This window comes from Tursiops truncatus, chromosome 16 (assembly GCF_011762595.2).
Source record: "Tursiops truncatus isolate mTurTru1 chromosome 16, mTurTru1.mat.Y, whole genome shotgun sequence".
NCBI lineage: Eukaryota > Metazoa > Chordata > Mammalia > Artiodactyla > Delphinidae > Tursiops > Tursiops truncatus.
Window position 1 is genome coordinate 60,104,746 of NC_047049.1, and position 20,828 is coordinate 60,125,573.

General features: G+C 45.9%; 1 protein-coding gene across 2 annotated transcripts in view; it reads left to right on the plus strand.

Moving 5' to 3' along the window:
- The first annotated feature begins 256 nt into the window (after positions 1–256).
- The window catches only part of PSAP (prosaposin), a 34,093-nt gene continuing 13,521 nt past the window's right edge, over positions 257–20,828 (plus strand). For both annotated transcript variants that reach the window (XM_033841630.2, XM_033841631.2), the window contains exons 1-2: positions 257–400; positions 19,443–19,576. In XM_033841630.2, the coding sequence (XP_033697521.1) occupies positions 361–400; positions 19,443–19,576 (174 nt within the window). In that variant the 5' untranslated portion in view covers positions 257–360. The remainder of the gene's footprint in view (positions 401–19,442; positions 19,577–20,828) is intronic.

Below are 20,828 nucleotides of genomic sequence, written 5' to 3' on the forward strand. Positions count from 1 at the left end.
GAGTACGGATTCTCAACTGAAAAATGGTACTAATAATAGAAAATGGTACTTCATAGAAAAAAGGTGCGGTTGACTTCTTCATTTAGGTATTCTTTGATGACCTCTCCATTCCCTTCCGTCTCCTTTTCCTCCTCCCATGCTCCTTCAATCCTTTCGTCCTCCACACTCCTCCCACCTCCCAGCCTTCCTTTTGCGCAGGCGCCCTGTGCGGCGCTGAGTCAGGCTGCGGGGAGAATTCGGGCCGCCCGGCCGGGCCAGAGCTTGCGCCTGCGCGGTGGGCGGCTTTGGGGCGGGGCACGTTTATATTCGCTGAGGATCAGCTGACGCTCTGCATTGCAGACTGCGGAGTCAGGAGGCGTCATGTACTCCTTCTTGGTTCTGGCCAGCCTCCTGGGCGCGGGTAAGCCCTGGGACCCCCAACCTGGGGAAGGGGACCCCGCAGGACGCAGCCCGCTAGTCCCGGAGCGGGTTGTACCGGGCCTCGCCCCTTTGCTCCCCATAAAGATTAGTGAGGGGCGCGCACTGCGCAGGCGCCTGCGCAGAGCCGGGTACCTGCTGGGCGGCGGAGGGGCTGCTGGAGGCGGGAGGCGGTTGGGAGCCTGGCTGCCTAGGGGCTGGGGTCGGGCTTGTGTGCGAGGCGGGCGGGGCCGGGGAAGTAGCGTCTCCTTCACGGCCTGAGTTGGCGGACTGGGGCTCCCTTAAGCTGCCGGTCCAGCTCTCGGGGTGGGCCTGTAGGGTGACCCCTCCTGCAGCTGTGTCGTGCTTGTGCTGGACGCACGTCATGGAGATGGACTGGAGCCCCAACTTCTGGATAGACTTTGGCCCTTGGCCTCACTTGCCCCAGTTTTTAAGAGTATTGAAGTTGCAGAAAGCACCTAAGTATATCTTCCGTATTAATGTTTATCTTTGCATATATATTTACTCTTGATGCTACATCTTGAAGATGATACGGGGTTTTTGTGGTCCTGGTGAGTTTGCAATGGAGCCCTCATTTCATCTTGCATGGCCATTGGCAGGTTTTGGCAGTGGCCTTTATTTTGGGGAAAATCTAAGTACCTGAGAAGTTGTGGTCCTGAAATAATACTGACGGTTGTTAAAATCATCGCAGGTTATGTAGCCAATGCTTGGGAACCAGCTGTACTGCCTTCCTGGAATTAGGAGGGGTCCCGTGCCCTTCCCATGTTATCGAGACCAGCCCTCCTTCATTAACCTTCATTAACCTCATCTAAATCATCATGGTAAAGGGAAAGGAGTGAGGTTGATTGACTTGGAGCCAGATTTTAATTTAAATACACAGAGGATCCCAAATCTGGATGTTTTCAGATAATAGCCCACTGAGGGCAATAAACCTGATCTTCAGGCCCGTCCTCAGTTTCTGTTTCTAGTTAACTGTAATCTAAGGGCTAGCTTCCATTCTAACTCATGCAGCAATCCAAATTTTAATAGACAGTAATGTAATGGATGACAGAGTTGATGGGAATCAAATAAGATATTTATAGGTGAGATAGATTTAAGGTGTTTTTCTCATGTTAGCTTTCAGCAACTTCCACGAATGTGTCTTAACCTTAAACCAAGCTCCTAAACTTGCTTTACTTGTGGATTATGAAAGGCAGTCAGCTTGTAAAGAAAGATTTTTGGTTTTATAGTCACCAAAGAAACTTTCTTGCTGGGGTTGATACTGCTTTTATTCCATAGTCAGTATGATAAACTAATGCTAGTCTCTAAATTTTCTATACTGATTGAAAACGAGTTTTTTGTTTTTTAGTATCAAACTGTTCTTACTGGTAGTGAATCACTCCTCACGAGACCCTTAAGGGTTCTGAATCACTCAACCCACACAAAAAGGACTAAATTGTTTGTTTGGAAATGTAAAATCTTCCTCTGGTATATATGGGAGTATGGCTAACCAGACTGTTAAGTTAAACTAGATACCCTTTTCCCTGAACACTTGGGTAAATAGGAGTGTGTAATAATGGCCTTGTTCTAATCTTGCTGCCCAGCCTTTAGGATTATGCCAAGGTCATGCTCTGAACACAATGTATGAATGCCTGCTTGCCTTGACAGCTCTGGCCCCAGTGTAGCTTTTTGGAAATGTATTCCTAAAATTTTTAATATTGATAGTGAGCTTGTTAATGAAGGTGTCTGGTGACAGCAGCCGTCATCTGCTCCCTGAGAGCTTAGAACTTGCTGTTCCAGTGGAGGCAGAGAGTGTCATCCTGAATCTGGAGAGGCTCTATGCTTTGTGTTTTAATGATGTCCTGGTGGTAGAGACTTTTGCTCTTGAGTTATTTTCCTACTCATCCAGTTGCCCCTCCTTTTTCTCCACCTGGAAAAGAAATGGCAGTGATGGTGTACTGAGCGAATTGGAGAGTATCTCCTCTAACCTTTTAGGAGTGAAGACACTGAGGCCCCCCCAGAAATGGCTCCCCCAAATCGTAGGCCATTTACGGGGGAAGTCAGAATCAGAACCCAGGACTTCTGACAGTGCTTGCTCTTTATCCTTCCATCAACACCAAGTGCTTAACTTTACAAACTTATGGGGCTGTAATTTACATACAGAAAACATGCACCTGTTAAGTGTACAGATTGAGGTATTCCTGCAGAGTGAACGAGCCCACTGTAAGCAGCCCCCAAGGTAAAGGAGGAGCATCCAGAAGCCCCTGTGCCTCCCCATCCACTCACCCTCTCTCACTTGCCCCAAAGGAAACCGCTTTGTTAGCTTCTAGCTCTGTAAATGTAAGAACCTAATTACTGTTTTTGAGCTTTTTATAAATGGGATCGTATAGTAAGGACATACTGTTGGGTGATTCCTCTAGTGGAAAAAGGCAGGCCCAGTGTTAATGAGGTGGTCAGTATAAAACAAGTGGCTTGGTGCCTGGGATATGGTACCTCTTCCCTGAAACTTAGCTGCCCCTGTTACTGCCACCTGTGTAGAGGCTAACCAGCTGAATAGTGTTTACCCGCCACTGAGGCAGGTAGCTCTCTAGGGATGCTAGAATGTGTTATGTACAAATATATATACTCATTTGATAGCTTATTTTTATTAAGATGCAAGACATGAACGTATAGCACAGCCTGCTGAATGTCAACAACTCCAGTTCTCACCTGCCAGGAATTTGGATAATTCCCCTGTTTATCAATTTTTAGTCAATAATCAACTTTACTCTGAAAATAACAAGGATTTGGTAAGTGGTTTAATTGCATTTAACAAGGTGTATCCAATACCTCCTACGACAGTTGAAGCGTATTAGATCAGGTGGTCAGGATTTTTCTAGATGGGGAAGGAGAACTTGCTCCTCCATTTTCTTGGGCTCTGAAGCTGGAATGGCTGGGCTGTGGCTTAACTGAATGGGGATGAGGAAGGGCGACAGGGTGTTGCTGGCTGGAGAAAGTACCTAATAAGGCACGGGAAGCTCTCAGGGCCAAGACCATGCCACTTGGGCAAGTGTGCACTGCAGCTTCTGGAAGCAGTCTTCTAGCATGGGCCTTCTAGGTCCTCTAAGCCTTGCTTCCGCCACCAGTTATTTGCTTCTGCCTCCTGGAAGGAGGGTCTGGATTTTCCTGCCCTGCCTGTTTTGTTTTTTTTTTTTTTAAATCATTTTAAAACTGATGGTAAATACAGTGATTGGGATGAACAGTTTGACTGTTGGCGAAAGCACTCATTGCTTTACTTTTGTTCCGTGAAGTTCCAGAAAATAACCTGAATTATGGCCTTGGGTAATGGTCTATGCACTGAAAAATAACCTGTCAAAATTCCATGTTTTCTTGCGGAATTTGTAATTCTTTATGATGGGAGTGAGATGATACTGTAGAATAGAAGTTTAACTTTATCACATCATTGACTGACCTTGGGCAATTTTCTTCAACTGTGCTTCCTCATCTGTACAATGGGATTAATAATGTGATGCTTTAATAACTTACTGTACGACAAGGCATAGGTAAATAAGTACTATAGGGTTTGTTGTTAAACCACAAAAAAACAATACTATGTTTGTTAATGTCCTTGTCCCACCAGCACAAGGACAAAATCAGTCTCTGCTCTTGATTTTGTGATGTCTCCTGCCTTCTTTCATTTCATGGGATGTTGTAAATTTAACAACAAACAAAATTAAATTGACTTGTAAATATGTTATGTTGGACGTAATTACCAGATCAGAAAACAAACTAGGGTAGGTAGTCAGCCATTAGGAGGGAGGTGGGAAAGAATTTGGCTAGGCAGCCAAACTCTTGGTTTATACATCAGTTTTTAACAGAACAGCCCAGCACATCAGGGCTGGTTCCTGGTAACCTGACTACTCAGATTCTAGGCTGGTTGTCCCTAACCATGGTACCTGGGGTAAGTCTGTTCTCCACTCCCCGCCCCAGTCTGGTTTCCCCATCCCTCAATGGCGGTGAACTGTTCAGATAATAACTGCACACAGTAAACAAGTTCCATCGGTGTAATAGTGCGTAGAGTAAAAAGTATGTTTCCCTCCCACCACTGTCCCCTGGGCCTTTCCCAGAGGCAGCCTGGTACCAGCTCCTTTAGGAGCCTTCCGGAGCTACCTATAGGTGGCTCTGTGTATGATTTCCCCTTCTGTTTTTCTTTTTAACACAAACACATATTACACTGTTTCGCTCCTTGCTCTTTTTTAAAATTGTGGAACATTCTAGACATCCGGAAAAGTGGAAGAGTAATGATAATGAACACCTATGTATATAACACTCTAGTTAAGATGTAGAACAACCCGCTGCCTTCCACAGATAACCACCTTCCTGGCCTTGGTGTTTATCATCCCCCTGCAGGTCTCTCTTTATACTTTCATACATATATGTGTGATCTTCAGCGGTATGTGTAGTATTGTTCTGGATTTTTTTTTTTTAACCTTTTTGGCCGCACTGCGCGGCATGCGGAACTTCCCCGACCAGGGGTTGAACCCCGGCCCCCTGCGGTGGAAGCGACAGTCTTAACCACTAGACCACCAGGGAAGTCCTGTTTTGGATATTTTAAACATTTTATGAATAATATATATTCTTGGGTTAGTAATTTTTTTTTTTATTTTGCTAGTGAGGTTCATTCATTTTGAAAATGTTTAGATCTGTTTCATTCATTTTCTCTGCAGTACAGTATTACATTTATATCATAGTTATTCTCCATTCTGTTGATAGACATTTAGATTATTTCCAGTTGTTTTATTGTTGTTACAAACTGCTTCTATAAATACTCTGGTGCACATGAACAGACATTTCCTTAGAGGATATACCTAGGAACAGAATTGCTGAGTTGTGGAGTATATCTGTTTTCACCTTAATTAGAAATCGCTGAATTACTCTCTAAAATGATTTTAGGAATTTCTGTTCCCACAGAATATGCGGTTTTTAGTTGCAGTGTTAACATGTGATGTCAAACTTGAAATTTTGCCATGATAAAAGGGTGAGGTGGTTTTCATTTGCATTTCTCCTTTTATTTGTATCTTTAGAGGTTATTTCATGCTAATACAGATAGATCTATACTACTGCCTTTCTAAAAAAACATAAATTTTGGAATAATCTTAGATTTACAGGCAAGTTGCAAAGCTAGTACAGCGAGTTTCTATATACCCTGCACCCAAACTTCCCTTACCGTTAACATCTTATATAACCGCTGTACATTTGTCAAAAGTAAGAAATTAACCTTACTGTTCACTAGACTGCACACTATATTTGGATTTTACCAATTTTCCTAGTAATCTCTTGTTTCTGTTCCAGGAGTGGATCCAGAGTACCACATTGCACTTAAGTTGTCCTATCTTCTTAATCACCTTCTACCTCCCAGCTGTTAAAAAAAAATAGCTGCAGAGTATTTTATTGTATGGATGTGTCAATTTAGTTAAACCTGTTGATGGACATCTGTGTCACAGAAAAAGTGAGATGGATTCTAATGACACTTCCAAATTTTAAAATTAAATTCTGGCCACATTTGGATAGATACTGCTTTTGAAAAGAAATTCCTTACATGACAGGAAACTACGTAAATAAGATTGAAGGAGATGTTATAGAAAGTTCTTTTGGCCAGTCTTAGTGGCGTCACTTATTATAGTAAAAAAAAAAAAAACAGAACTCCTTTAACAGCTGTGCTGGAATGCTGTCTCCATGTGCAGGCACTGATGCCAGAGGGTCATGTGGCTCTTCCTGTCTCACTAGGAGTAAAACCTAAAGTTTATTCTGCAAGGTCATGTCATCTGGCCCTCGGCTGCTGTTCAGAGTTCTTCCTCTCCCATCAGGTCAGGGCTGCTTACTTACTGTTGCCCATTTGGTGTTCTACCTATTTGGGTCATCTACCTTTCCAGGTAATCATGTAGTTTACTCTCTGCCCAGGTGTTGCCTTACCAGAGTTGCGCCCTGCTCTGTCTGAAATGTCCATGTCTTGCTCTTCCTTGGCTTCATTTTTCTTCGTAGCACTTGGCACTGCCGGGCATCATATGATTTTTTTTTTTTGCGGTACGCGGGCGTCTCACTGTTGCGGCCTCTCCCTCTCCCGTTGCGGAACACAGGCTCCAGACGCGCAGGCTCAGCGGTCATGGCTCACGGGCCCAGCCGCTCCGTGACATGTGGGATCTTCCCGGACCGGGGCACGAACCCGCGTCCCCTGCGTCGGCAGGTGGACTCTCAACCACCGTGCCACCAGGGAAGCCCCATATGATGTGTTTTTATTTGTTGTCGTGGTCACTGACTGGATCTGCAGCACGTACAACAGTGTTTGGCCTGTAATAGGTGCTCAGTCCTGCTGAACCGTGGTGTGAGCTGTAGCAAGAGGACTTAAGCTCAGTAACTGCTGGTGGGTCGGTGTGCATGAAACTTAAATGCTGGTAGTGCCAGATCTTTATCACGATTAAACAAAGCATTTTCTTTTATTAACTGAAACGAATTTTACGAAATTGTGTTTAGGAGTTTGCAAATCAAGAGTGACTTTGGACTCAAGCGAAGTGTTGGCTTTTAATAATAGTTCGTGTCCAGGTTAGAGCCAATCCCCCCACCCCGAGCCTTTTGGAGAGGATTTTATGTAGGGGTTAGGGACACAGGACCCTAACATAACTAAGATACCCCTGGTGGCCCTGATTTGAGGTAAATCTGAAAAGGGAACCAGCTATAATCTGAGGAGTTGTTTCCCCTCTTTTTAGTTCCAGAACTTAGTTGTTCTTAAATGTTTAACCCAGTGGTTCTCAAACTTTTTGGTCTCAGGATCCCTGTATACTCCTGAGTCATTGAGAGACCCCGAAGAGCTTTTGTTAATCTGGGTTATATCTGTGATATTTACCATCTTATAAATGAAGCTGACAAAATTTTAAAAATAATCCTTAAAAAAAATAAATCCGTTACATGTTAACGTATTGTGATTATAATGAAAAATAGCTGTTTTCCTAAACATAAACCTATTTAGTGAGAAGAACAACTTATTTTACATTTTTGCAATCTTTTTAACACCTGGCTGGATTTTCAGCTGCCTCTGCATTCAGTCTTTTGCACTGTCACGTGTCATATGCTTCCAGAAAAATTCCACTGCTCACTTTTGAGTGAATGAGTGAAAAGGGCAGCTAACATCTTCATATTACTATTATGAGACTTTTGACTTCATGGATCCCCTAAAAGAATCTCTGAGACCCTCAGTGTTCTGTGGGCCACGCTTTGAGTGTGAACTACCAGTGTAGCTGATTTGCAGGAACTGCAGACATCATAGTAGGTGACACTTCCTGAGAGTTCATTGTGTGCCCAGCACTGTTCTAAGTGCTTTTTGCTTAACATTTTATCCTCATAGCAGCCCTCTCAGGTGAGAGCAACTAAATCAGAATGCTGGGGACATTCTAATATCCTGCCCTAATCCATGCTGTGGTCTGAATTTTAGATTTCAGCATTTCCAATGAAGGTGGTATTCCTTTTAAGTATTAAGTACTCAAAAGTGACATTTATAGTAGACACACTTGCATGTATCTGAAACTTTTTACTTAATAAACAGTCATGTGCGATGAGCCCAGAACACTGAATTTCCTTATTAGTGGGTTTGCATGAAATCTTTTTTTTTTTTTTTATGCATATTATTGTCTTCTTCAAGGGTGCAGAGACCACCCAGCCGGTTAGCAGGGATGGGATAGAGCCTGGGCCGGCTTCTGGCTGGCTGAATTGATTTCTGGGCTGTACCCTGGGCCGAGTGTAGAACCATACAGATGTGCCTTTGCCCTCTGCCTGTACCCAGTCACCTGGCTGGACCTTGGGCATTTCTGTCAGGGGCTTCTTCATGGTCCAGTTGTCAAGTAATATTATCTAAGGTGATTTAAGTTTATGTCTGATCATCACCTGATAGGTTGACACTTTGGAAGAAGAGCTTTGCTGACAGGAGTTTATATTGGACTGGAGTGCTCCTTTTTGCTTTTTTTAATTAATATTTTTTATTGGAGTATAGTTGATTTACAGTGTTGTGTTAGGACTAGAATGCTCTTTCTTTAAATATATATTTATTTTATTTTTGGGTCTTCGTGGCTGCGTGCAGACTTTCTCTAGTTGCGGCAAGTGGGGGCTACTCTTCGTTGCAGTGCGCGGGCTTCTCATTGCAGTGGCTTCTCTTGTTGCAGAGCACGGTCTCTAGGCACACGGGCTTGCGTAGTTGTGGCATGCGGGCTCAGTAGCTGTGGCACGCGGGCTCTAGAGCACAGGCTCAGTAGTTGTGGCACACGGGCTTAGTTGCTCCACGGCATGTGGGATCTTCCCGGACCACGGATCAGACCTGTGTCCCCTGCATTGGCAGGCGGATTCTTTTTTTTTTTTTTTTGCAGTACGCGGGCCTCTCCCTGTTGTGGCCTCTACCGTTGCGGAGCACAGGCTCCCGGACGTGTAGGCTCAGCAGCCATGGCTCACAGGCCCAGCCGCTCCGCGGCATGTGGGATCTTCCCGGACTGGGGTACGAACCGGTGTCCCCTGTATCGGCAGGTGGACTCTCAACCACTGCGCCACCACGGAAGCCCTGAAAATTCTATCTTAACTGGTGTTGGTACCTGAGGGTCAGGGTCTCAGCCCTGTACTGCAGGGCTCCACTGTGGCCTTTGCTCATGGCCTGAGGCCAGGAACCAAGGAGGAAGGGAGTTTTGATTGTCACTCATTTTCTGAAAGTGATGACATTTGGTTTGGAGACTTTGGTCCCATATCTGTGGCTAAGCATATGACCCCAGGCCGCCTCAGCCACCCAGGTGGTTCTATGGAGGGATGAGCCTGTGGTTGGGCTTCCTACCAGAGCATGTGACCAGGCAGCTGAGGGCTCTGGCTGGCAGTGAACTTCCTCAAGGCTGTGACTCCAGGTAGGGGTGGAAGAGGGCCCATGAGGGTGGGTGCTGGTCACAGCTCCTTCTGGGCCCCTCTGAGTATGACTTTTCCTTCCGTCTTCGTGCTTTCCTGAATTTTCTTAATTGTAGGCAGTGAACATACGTGGTTTGGTAATCAGGAAAAAAAAGCCTGTTATTATTTTTAAATTTTTTAAAATTATTTTTTAAAATTAATTTTTTTTTTTTTTTTGCGATACACGGGCCTCTCACTGTTGTGGCCTCTCCCGTTGCGGAGCACAGGCTCCGGACGCGCAGGCTCAGCGGCCATGGCCCACGGGCCCAGCTGCTCCGCGGCATGTGGGATCTTCCCGGACCGGGGCATGAACCCGCGTCCCCTGCATCGGCAGGCGGACTCTCAACCACTGCGCCACCAGGGAAGCCCTAAAATTAATTTTTATTGGATTACAGTTGCCTTACAAGCCTGTTATTATTATAATATGTGTATATATATATATATATATATATATATATATATATATATATATATAATTTTGCTGTACGCGGGCCTCTCACTGTTGTGGCCTCTCCCGTTGCAGAGCACAGGCTCCGGACGCGCAGGCTCAGTGTCCATGGCACACGGGCCCAGCCGCTCCGCGGCATGTGGGATCTTCCCGGACTGGGGCATGAACCCGTGTCCCCTGCATCGGCAGGTGCACTCTCAACCCCTACGCCACCAGGGAAGCCCAGGAGTGCTCTTGAATGAACTAGATAGGAATTTCTCTTCCCAAAATCAATTATGCCAAATTGAATCGTTCTTTTACAATCTAAGAAGATCACACAGCCTTGCCCCTCAGTGTGTGTTATCACACAAGGCAGTGTACCTGAGGATTCTGTTGCTTTCTTCATGTGGATTGATTTCTTGTCCTAGAATGATCTGGCTTGTGAGGAAAATTAAAAAGCAAGGGGGCAGTGCGAGAGGAGAAGCAGGGAAGAAAGAACCTTTGTCTTAAGTAACAGAAATAATAGCTTATCTGAGCCAGAGGTGATGGGATGTCAGCCTAGCAGCTTGAAAGCTTTATTGCCACAGATTCCTTCTGTGATAAGAGGACTATTTGGACCTTACTTCCTCCAGATCAAGGCAGGCTGCCTCTAAGCGAATGCCATGCAGAATGATTAAATGGGCAGTATTTTTATTCTGCTCTGCAGAATGTTTTCCAAAAGCAAGATCCTCTAAAGAAGGGACAAGTGCTCTTTGTCATCGAAGGTATTTGTGACACCAGCTGTTTCATCGAGTAGTCAGTGTTGAGTGCATTGTGTTATCTCCTGCTCTTAGGGAATCTAAGTGCACAAATTCTCCTGAGAAATGTCTGAATGCGGGGGACCTGAGGTAGATACTGCCTCTCCTGGGGTTCCTCTCTCTTGGTTTCCTAGCAACCGGCTTGTTGCCATGGCAATGCATTACCCAGGCAGCAGATCCACTGCCCTGTGGAATGTGTACTCTGATTGTTGAGATTGGGAGGCTGCTTGCATTTTCTGTTACCCCCTTTTTTTTTTGATAATTAGACTCGAACGGTATTTAGCATATGTTAACTGAAATATTTAAAATGAATAAAAAAGATTTTATATGGCTAAAATAATAAGACTGATTGTTTTAACAAATAGGGCATAAAACACACATTCTAGGAATGATTATCCCTTTCATTCTGAGGTGGTTTTTGAAAATCTTTGTTAATTATATGGTGTACATGGACTTTTAAATATCGCAGTGGAGGTAGGCCTTAGTAAAGACTTGTCATTTGGAGACGATTTTGGTGAGTGAGGTAGATGATTAAGCTGGTATTATAGTTAGGCTTAGGTTTGACTGCAGACAACAGAGACCTAGAATAATGGTGCCTTAATTATGATTGAACTGTTCCCATCTATCATAGCGAGTTCAGGAGCCAGGCAGTCTAGGGCTAGCATAGTGGTTCTACTTCCAAAAGAATTTGGAGACCCAGGCTCTTCTAGCTCAGTGCTCTGCATCATTGAGGTCTAGGCCCTTTCTTCATGGCCCATGATGGCTGCCAAAGTTCCAGCCATCACTTGTCTTTAAAAGTGCAATAATGTCTACTAACATCCCATCAGCCAGAATGTGGTTTCATGGCCAGACCCTGCTACAAGGGGGACTGGGAAATGTGGTTTTAAATTTTGGCAGCCATGTGTGTAGCTAAGAATTTGTGGTTCTGTTCCTTTGAAAGGAGTGGAGAATAGATATAGGGAGCAACTTGTGGTCTGTGCCACACTGGGTGATAATTGTTCACTAAAGCAGGTTGTAAGGTTTAACTATTTTTTCTGATTTTAAAAGTAACATGAGAAAAAATTAATTTATGCTAGTATACAAAAATTAGAATGTGAACACCTCCCTTTGTCATCCTTTCCCTCGAGTCCACCATTAACAAGCCAGTGTACAATTAACTGAGTTTCATAAGTACCAGGCACTCTCAGTGCTTTCTGTGCCTTCTTATTAATCTTCACAGAATTCCTGAGAAGAGGGCACTCTTTTTTTTAAAGGAAGTTAATTAATTAATTAATTAATTTATGGCTGGGTTGGGTCTTCGTTGCTGCGTGGGCTTTCTCTAGTGTTGAGCGGGAGCTACTCTTCGTTGCGGCGCGCGGGCTTCTCATTGCAGCGGCTTCTCTTGTTGCGGACCGTGGGCTCTAGGTGCGTGGGCTTCAGTAGCTGTGGCTCACGAGCTCTAGAGTGCAGGCTCAGTAGCCATGGCCCATGGGCTTAGTTGCTCCGCGGCATGTGGGATCTTCCCAGACCAGGGCTCGAACCCGTGTCCCCTGCGTTGGCAGGCGGATTCTTAACCACTGAGCCACCAGGGAAGCCCCAAGGGCACTCTTATTTTCCATATTTTGCAGATAATTGTGGCGTTAGTGAGTTGTCTGAGGCTTGGCTTTAGTAGACAGCAGAGCAGGAATTTCGTCAGGTCTGTCTACCCCCAACACTCAGGGCAGTGATCATGTTGCCATACTGCCTCTGTGCCCTTCCAGAGAAGGAGAGGTTTTTGAGGGGGCTTTTCTAAAAAGTGGGTTCCAAAAATATTTTCAACAGTGGCAACTTTCTTGGGATTGGAGGGCCAGTCAGCCTGTAGCTCCAATGACGTGAATTACTGAAAGCTTTTCACTGGTGGTGGTACTGGTGCTTCGCTGGGCACCTCTCATTTTTGCCCACGCAGGGCTTCTTGTTTAGCTCCTAGCTGTACAGGATCGACTCCTGGGCTCATTACAGTGGGGCCTGTGCTTCACTCTCCTGGTGATTTCTGGGTCTTGAATTTAGCAACCAACAACTTCTGAGGTTGCTGGGAAACAGCTCTCTAGGTCTTTGAGCTGCCAGTTAATGACCTGATTAAATGTAGAGAAAGCAAATAGAACATCCTTGATTCAGCTATTTGTGGAACACCTGTTCTGGGCAAGATAGTAGATGTGAAAAAGGTCTTCCAATTGCTACTGTGGATAATAATAGTAATAGTGCTCACTGGACTTCTGTAGCATGCCAGCACTGCACTGTGTTTTAGTCGGTTAATTTTTACAAATCCCTTGGAGTAGGTACTAGTAATAGGCCCATTTTGCAGATTGGAAGACCAAAGTCTGAAGGTCACATGACTAGAAGTGGTAGAGCCATGATCTGAACCTTCACTGTCTGATTTCAGAGGCAGTCTGGTAGGGGAGTCATGATAATGTGGGTAAATTAAGATACCAGAGAGATAGATGATGGTTGAGAGACTAATACTCTGGCCGTTGAAAGTGCATAGTTACGTCGTCTCTTTTCTCAAAACAATCCAGTGATCAATGGCTTCATCCTCATTTTACAGATGGAAAACAAGCTGAGATGGATGGTGATTTGTTTAGGGTCATTTGGACAGGACTTGCAGGCAGATCTTATTTTCTTTTCAGTATACCGTGTTTGAAAAACATTTAACTTGTTAGATGGTAGGTAAGTTGCCTTGGAAGCCTCACTCTAAACTTGGGGTTTAGCTCCTTGTCACTTAAGAAGTCATCGTAAGAGCAGCTAAAACGCACACGGCTGTGGTGAGCTCTCCCTCCTTCCCTCCCTCCCAGGCTCACTGAGGATTTTGGGTCAGAGTCTAGAGCGGCCACCAAGCCCATGACGGATCCAGCTCATGGCAGCTGTTCTCAAGACAGTAAAATTCCACTACAGCCTGTCTTTGATAAGTGACCTACATGTGGAGTGGTTTAGAGCACATCTGCTTATTTTCTTCTAAGCCTAGGAGTAAGAAGGGAACAGAGCCCCCACCCCTTTCCTAAGGAAATAACCACTGAAGTCTTAAAAAAACAAAAAACAAACCTGAAACCCTGTCCTCATAAAATGAAACTTGGTTGTGGGGTTTTAGTGTCTCTGAAGTGATCATTTCTCTGACTCCAGCCCGCCAGCATTTGTCACTGAGGGCTCAAATGCCAGGCCCTTGAACTAAGAAGTGTAGTGCTCGCCTTACCCTGAGCAGTGATCCTTCTTAATAGGACAAATTTAATCAGAAATCTCCAGGGTGTCAGGCAGACATTCTAAGAACTGTCTTAGAGTTCAGCCTGTTGCCTCAGGGAAGGAAGTTGGTTTTTGGGGGCAGTGTGGGAAGATGAAAATAGAGATGAAAGCTTTGCTGGGAAGATGTTTTGAGAAATAACTCATAAGAACGTAGGTTAGGGTAATTTTAATATTGGTTATGTGTGAATACTGAAAATGTCATTTGCCTCATTATTCTAACAGTGAAGACTTTTGTAGCCCCTAGAGGTCTTCTAGCCCCGCTCACCACTCAGGATCCCTCTGACACAGAATCCGTCTAGGTTGGGCATTGCGTTTCTGCTTGGTTGCTCCCACTCTTGTAGAGGTCATCACATAACAAGCCAACTCATTCCCTTTTTTTTTTGTTTTTTTGTTTTTAAGCATCAGTTTAATAGTTAGAGGACAGTTCAGGCTTCAGAGTGAGAACTCTGACTTCAAGTTGAGACTCTGCACTTATTAGTTAGAACCTGCTTAATCTCTCACAGGTTTCCTTAATTTTTTTCTTTCTTCTGGCTGTGCCGTGTGGCATGTGGGACCCTAATTCCCTATCAGGGATCAAACCCCGCGTCCCCTGCAGTGGGAACGTGGGGTCTTAACCCCTGGACCACCAGGGAAGTCTGCGATTCCCCTTTTATAGCCTGTGGGTGTTAAGTGTGTTCCTTACCTTGAGCTGTGGTCTGCTTCCCTTCACCTCTACCCAACTGCTCTGAGGTCTGGGATCGGAAGCCACCACCCAGAGCAGATCCACCCCCATGTCAGAGGTGGAAGGTGTCCTTCACCTGTGAAGATAACTGTGCTTATCCCGGAAGCCTTCTGTCTCCCAGCTAAACACCTGCAGTCTCCTAAGGGCCTCGCCTTCCGACCTGCGCTTGTCACTGTCCCACGGGAAGCAGGGTGCGCAGGTGTGCTCTGCCTGCCTGTGTCCACTCACGCCGCAGCGTCTGAGCCCCACCTCTGTCCTTGTGCTGTTGGCTTTTGCTGCCCTGCTTTTTCTTTCAGCCCAACAGACTTCACATTTAAATTTAACCCGGAGAGTTTCATTTTCCCAGCTGTCGTCTTCAGCCCTTGCTGTCCCTGCTCCCTGCTCAGCCTTTTTGGGATGAGCCTTCCACTCCATTTAGGTGCCCGTCATCTGGATCTCCCCACCTCCCTCCCCCTCGTTTCTGCCACATCACAACTGGGTGACACTAACACGAGCTGTCGCCCACAGCATGGACCATGGGCGACACTCATCACAAGGGATGAGTGCCTGGTGGGGCCTTTCCCAGTGGGCCTGAGGTCTGCTGGAGCCCCGCTCCTGAAAAGACAAGTGTTCTTTCCCTTCAGCAAAGATCACTGCTCTCCCTCAGAATGTTCAGGAATCCCCCTCCCCCCCGCCCCGCCCCACCAGTCTTTCAGCTGCCTTCTTTCAGGTGCCAGTTCAATTTTCATTTTGAAGAAGCCACCTCCGGCTCCCCGGAACAGTTGGGCATTCTCCTTGCAGCTCCGTGTTTCTGCTAACGCAGCACCATTATTCCTGTGTCTGTCCTTCCCACCTGAAAGCACTGCTTGTCGCGGTCAATGGAGTTGATAATTGCGTCTTCATCTTAGTTGTTTTCCCACTTCTGTGGAGAAAAACCATGCTTACCCCGAGAGCTTTCAGTCCCCAGCTGGAGTCCCTGGACAGGTGTTGAGAACCCCCTGAAGTGGTGTGAGGGTGTTGTGTATTAGTAAATTTTCTGAGGAAGGGATCTATGTTCCAAACGTGTTCTGACCCACTGTTTGATTCCCTCTCAGGAGACCGGCTCCCGAAATAAGCCCCTGAACCTCTCAGCAGGTCACGCACTTGGCATCACCAGGCTTGTTTCAGCCTCATTACCAACCCTGAGGACACGCAGTTGTTTCGGGTCATCTTAGGAAATCGCACCACAGACCATTTTAATAACGTGCACCTTTATAAATTTGGCTTTAGTTTGGAGGTAAATGGGGAGGTCTTGGTGAGAACTGAGTTTCTGGGAGCTGGGACTTCAGTTTTCATTTCTTAGTGTCCCTGAAGTCCGTTTTAGGCTTGGATTGGGTGACCTCTCAGGTCTGCCAGATTGGCCACCAGGCATACATTTTACCTCTAGTTCTGAGGTGGGGGCTTGTTACCATTCAGTGACTGTTAGGACTGGGAAATGACCTTGGGTTCTGCAGTAGCTGGACCAATCTCAGATAGAAGGGGCTACTTTTTTAGTCCAGAATAGCCTGGCCAAAACAAGTAACAAGTCTTTATAGCAGGTGATTACTATTTCAAGTTCCTAGGGGGAGTAAACAAGTTACAAAGTATTCTTGCAGCTTGGGCCTGTGATAGTGCATTGTGTTCGGGGAAACCTGATAGATTTTGGTCAGTTAAAGCCGGTTCCTGGCTGGAAGTTTGGAGAAAATCCCTAGACTGAGTATTTGTAAGGATGGAGAGTGGTGGTCAGGCCTTGTGCAGGGAGCCCTGCTTTTATCTGCCGCGGTCCATCCTTCCAGCGTCACTGTGTATCTCTGTATGTTCCTTTGCCTAGAGACTCATTTTGTAGCCTCCTGTTCATAATTCGAGCTCCTAATTCAGATGTAGAAGCAGGCGATGTACTTAGTGGGTACTGTTCAGGGGAACTGGGAGGCCAGTGCCTGAGAGGAGCGTGGGAAGCGCTGGTGGGAGCTGCCAGGTCTGGGGCTGGCTCTGTGACCCCCTCACTCCTCAGAGCCCTTACCCTCGTGACGGGACTCCTGCTCCCCTCTGACCTCCCGGGACCTACGGCTGAAGGCCGCAGCCTAGCTTGGCTGTGTTATGGTTAACCATCTGGGGAGTGTGGTACTGTTTTGAATCGGGCACATGTTTACCCACAGAGACCAGATCAAACCAACAGCTTTTGGAATGTGGCCAGTTCTGTTGAGTTCATGAACTGGTTGTGGGTTGTGATTTTTTTTGCTCCCCAAAGGGCAGAGAAGGCTGTAATCTGGGCAGATTAAGAATTCGTTTGGTGGTGTCTGAAGGGGCGCAGATCATCTGGCTTGAGCTTTCTGGGGACCTGTGACTCCGTGTCTGCATGAACAGTTTGTCGAACTATAGCTAGTCTTGAATAGCTAGTAAAGTAATAACAGTATTTCCTTTCCTTCCTTCTAGTTTTTTTTTTTTTTTTTTTTTTTTGCGGTACGCGGGCCTCTCACTGTTGTGGCCTCTCCCGTTGCGGAGCACAGGCTCCGGACGCGCAGGCCCAGCAGCCATGGCTCACGGGCCCAGCCGCTCCGTGGCATGTGGGATCTTCCCAGACCAGGGTACGAACCCGTGTCCCCTGCATCGGCAGGCGGACTCTCAACCACTGCGCCGCCCTCCATGTGTTGTAGCCTATGATATGTGTGTGTGTGTGTGTGAGTGAGAGTGAGAGAGCGAGAGAGGGAGAGGGAGAGGGAGAGGGAGAGGGGGAGAGAGAGAGAGAGAGAGAGAGAGAGAGATGTCTATAGAATTACTGTGTCCTCTCTTGGTTTACAAGGTGAAGCAACATGCAGCATGACTCCTGCGGTTCTAAATCTGTTTCTACGTGGCTGTGGGGTTTTCTTCTCAGACCCAAGCCAAATGTTTTCTGTTTACAGTAGAAGTTACTTCAACCCTCCTGTGATAGCTGCTGTGCAGTCATACGTCTGCATGTGGCCCGGTGTAATCTGTTGCTTCCTAGTGAGATGTGAATGTGAGAGTTTTCTTCCCAGTTTTTAGTTCCAGAATCAAGGAATACCATAGTTCTCTCAGGGCAGTTTATAAAATATTCTTTAAAATTACACACAAGCAACATGACATGGGGAATTTAAAAAAGTAATTTAGCCAACCATCTTGTTTTATTTTCTGATTTTTGTACAACCCCAATTTCATATTCTTGAATATTTTTCTGTTTGATGTACATCATTTTTATAAGTATATTTAGCAACTGCATAATATTTTTTTTTATAAATTTATTTATTTTTGGCTGTGTTGGGTCTTCGTTGCTGCGCATGGGCTTTCCTCTAGTTGCGGTGAGCGGGGGCTACCCTTCATTGCAGTGCACGCGCTTCTCACTGCGGTGGCTTCTCTTGCTGCAGAGCATGGGCTCTAGGGGCATGGGTTTCAGTAGTTGCAGCACACAGGCTCAGTAGTTGTGGCTTGTGGGCTCTAGAGTACGGGCTCAGTAGTTGTGGCGCACGGGCTTAAATGCTCCGTGGCATGTGGGATCTTCCCAGACTAGGGATCGAACCCGTGTCCCCTGCATTGACAGGCGGATTCTTAATCACTGAGCCACCAGGGAAGCCCCTGCATAATATTTTGGTAAGAATATCACTAGTTTTTTCCCTCTAGTTTTGACCATTCAGGTTACATCTGCCTTTTTTTTAATGTCGTGAATTTGACTTTATATATATGTGTGTATATATATATATATATACACACATATATATATACACTTAGGCATATTGTATTTTACCTCTTGAATTACTGGATTTCCCTAAAATGTTTTATTAGAAGTGGATTTTTGAAGAAGGATTTTTTCCCCTCAGTTCTTGAAATATATTAATATATTTTGAGAAGTACTTACTAGTCACACTGCTGTCAGCCTTATAAGAATGCATCTTTTTCCACAAATTTATCACTATTTGGTGGTAAGGTTTTTTGTTTTTGTTTTCTGTTGGCTACTATTTTAACTTTAAAAATATGGTACCTTCTTGCTTTAACCTGCATTTCTTTGGTTCCAGGTGACTTGAACCTTTCTTCTGTTTTTTTTTTTTCCCTAATCCCATTTCTGTGGTTGTGACTTCCGTCTGAGTCCTTTCCTTGTTACACCATAGATGAAACTGTGTGTGCAATTGGTTTCGAATGGACATACCTACACTTTGTGATATCCAGGCTATGTAGTTTTGTTTTTTTGCTAGCAAACTTGTTTATGTGCAGAAACTCACCCAGTTGATTATAAAAGGTCTCTTCTACTAGAACAACATTAAAAGCCATTGTTTTATGTAATGAGGATATGACTCTTTGTGTTCTCATTACAATTTTTTTTTTTTCTGTACGCGGGCTTCTCACTGTTGCGGCCCCGCCCACTGTGGAGCACAGGCTCCGGACGCTCAGGCTTAGCGGCCATGGCTCATGGGCCCAGTCGCTCCGCTGCATGTGGGATCTTCCCGGACCGGGGCACGAACCCGTGTCCCCTGCATCGGCAGGCGGACTCTCTACCACTGCGCCACCAGGGAAGCCCTCATTACAATTTTTTTAACTTTGGCCATTTTTCATTTCTACAGAAGTTAAAATCTCTATTTTTAAACCTGCCAGTCTTTCCTCTTGTGATTTCTTTCATTACTTCATGGAAATTTAAGATGGTAAAGATTAAAAGGACTGATCTGATACTGTTTAAAAATAGTGTGAGAGGAAAACGGTGAATCAGGTAGATTAGTCCCTCTCAGCCCTGTGACATATGATGTGACAACGCAGCTCCTTGGCTCTGTGGCTCGTGTCTCATACAGCTGGTGAGGGGCCAGCCTAGTGTCCCGCAAAATGCCAAGGCCCTTGATGCTGGGGAAGCAAGTGAGGTGGGCCTGGTAAGTGGGAATGGGCCGCATCCTCACACTGATTCTGCTTGCAGCTCTCGCCAGCCCCGTCCTGGGCCTGAGAGAATGTACCCGAGGCTCGGCCGTGTGGTGCCAGAACGTGAAGACGGCGTCTGACTGCGGGGCCGTGCAGCACTGCCTGCAGACCGTCTGGAACAAGCCGGCCGTGGTGAGTGCCTCCGACGGCTGGGCCTCTGTGTCCTCTGTAACTGCTGCCCTTTACGGAGCGCTCTCTCCTGCTTCCTTTTGTTTGTTCTTCCTGGTGAACCTGAGACCTGTTCGTGGGTGGGGGTACCCATGCGGAGGAGTGGCGGGCTGGAGCGGGGAGGCTCCATTCCCCCAAGGCCGCCCAGTGTCCTGGTGGCACAGATAGGGGGAGGTCCTGCCTGTCCTCCACCGCGTGCCCCATGCTGCCCTCCAGATGCAGCTCCCACCTCTCTACCCCACATAAAGGACCGGCAGGTGCAGCTCCCATTCCCAGGACAGGGCACACGGGTACAGCTCTGTCCTTGGTCACTCACTCGAAGTAGATGCTAAGCTTTTGAAATGCTTTCTCCCCTTTTTTGGTATTTTTTGTCTTTTAAACAGGCAGATCACTGATTCAGACCCTAGAGCTTGGTAGCTATCTAAAATTTTATTTCCAACTATAGCCAGACTGGAAAAGATGCCACTGATTTTTCATCTAAACAGTGATAAATATAGCACATTAATATGGGGAATACTCTTAAGATGACAGACCTCAAGTGCACACTCCACGCAACCTGAGTCCTCAGGAGACGCCCGAGCTCTGCTGGCTGGGCCAGGGGACTACAGGAAGTGCTGTTTGTTTGCTCTGGGATGTGCTTCAGCCTGTGGTACAAGGCAGGTTTGATTGTGTGGAGCTTGAGGTCTAAAACTTGTCGCTGGCCACTAGTACTCCTTCAGTAAGAGAAGAAGAATTAATTCAGTAACACTGCTCTTTTAGTTTTCTGAATTCACTGTCTTAAACCACTCTCTGTGGCCAAAATTACTTTCAGATTTGGTTTCTAATTTGCTTCTGATCTTGTTTTTAATACTGCTTCCTCTTTTGAAATTTAATATATCACGGGGGCAGTTTAGATCTTTCTCTCTTGACAGGACACTCTCGTGGATACCGGAACCTCTCGGGCATCATGCACAAATTCACGATATCATAAGTTCACGATACTGAAAAAAAGGCACATGTAACCTGAGTGGCCGCATGCACCGTATTAGCCTGATTAGGTCCGAAGGTTCAAGGCGGTTTCTCTAAATGCAGCTAAATTCACAGGTGTTCCTTAATCTCACCCAGATGTGTTAGTTCCTTCTTCATGGGTTGAAAATTGGTTGACATAAAGAAGGGAGCGCCCCAAGAGCTTTGAGGACTGGCTAGAATTTCCGTGGTCCTGGGCCATGTAGGGATG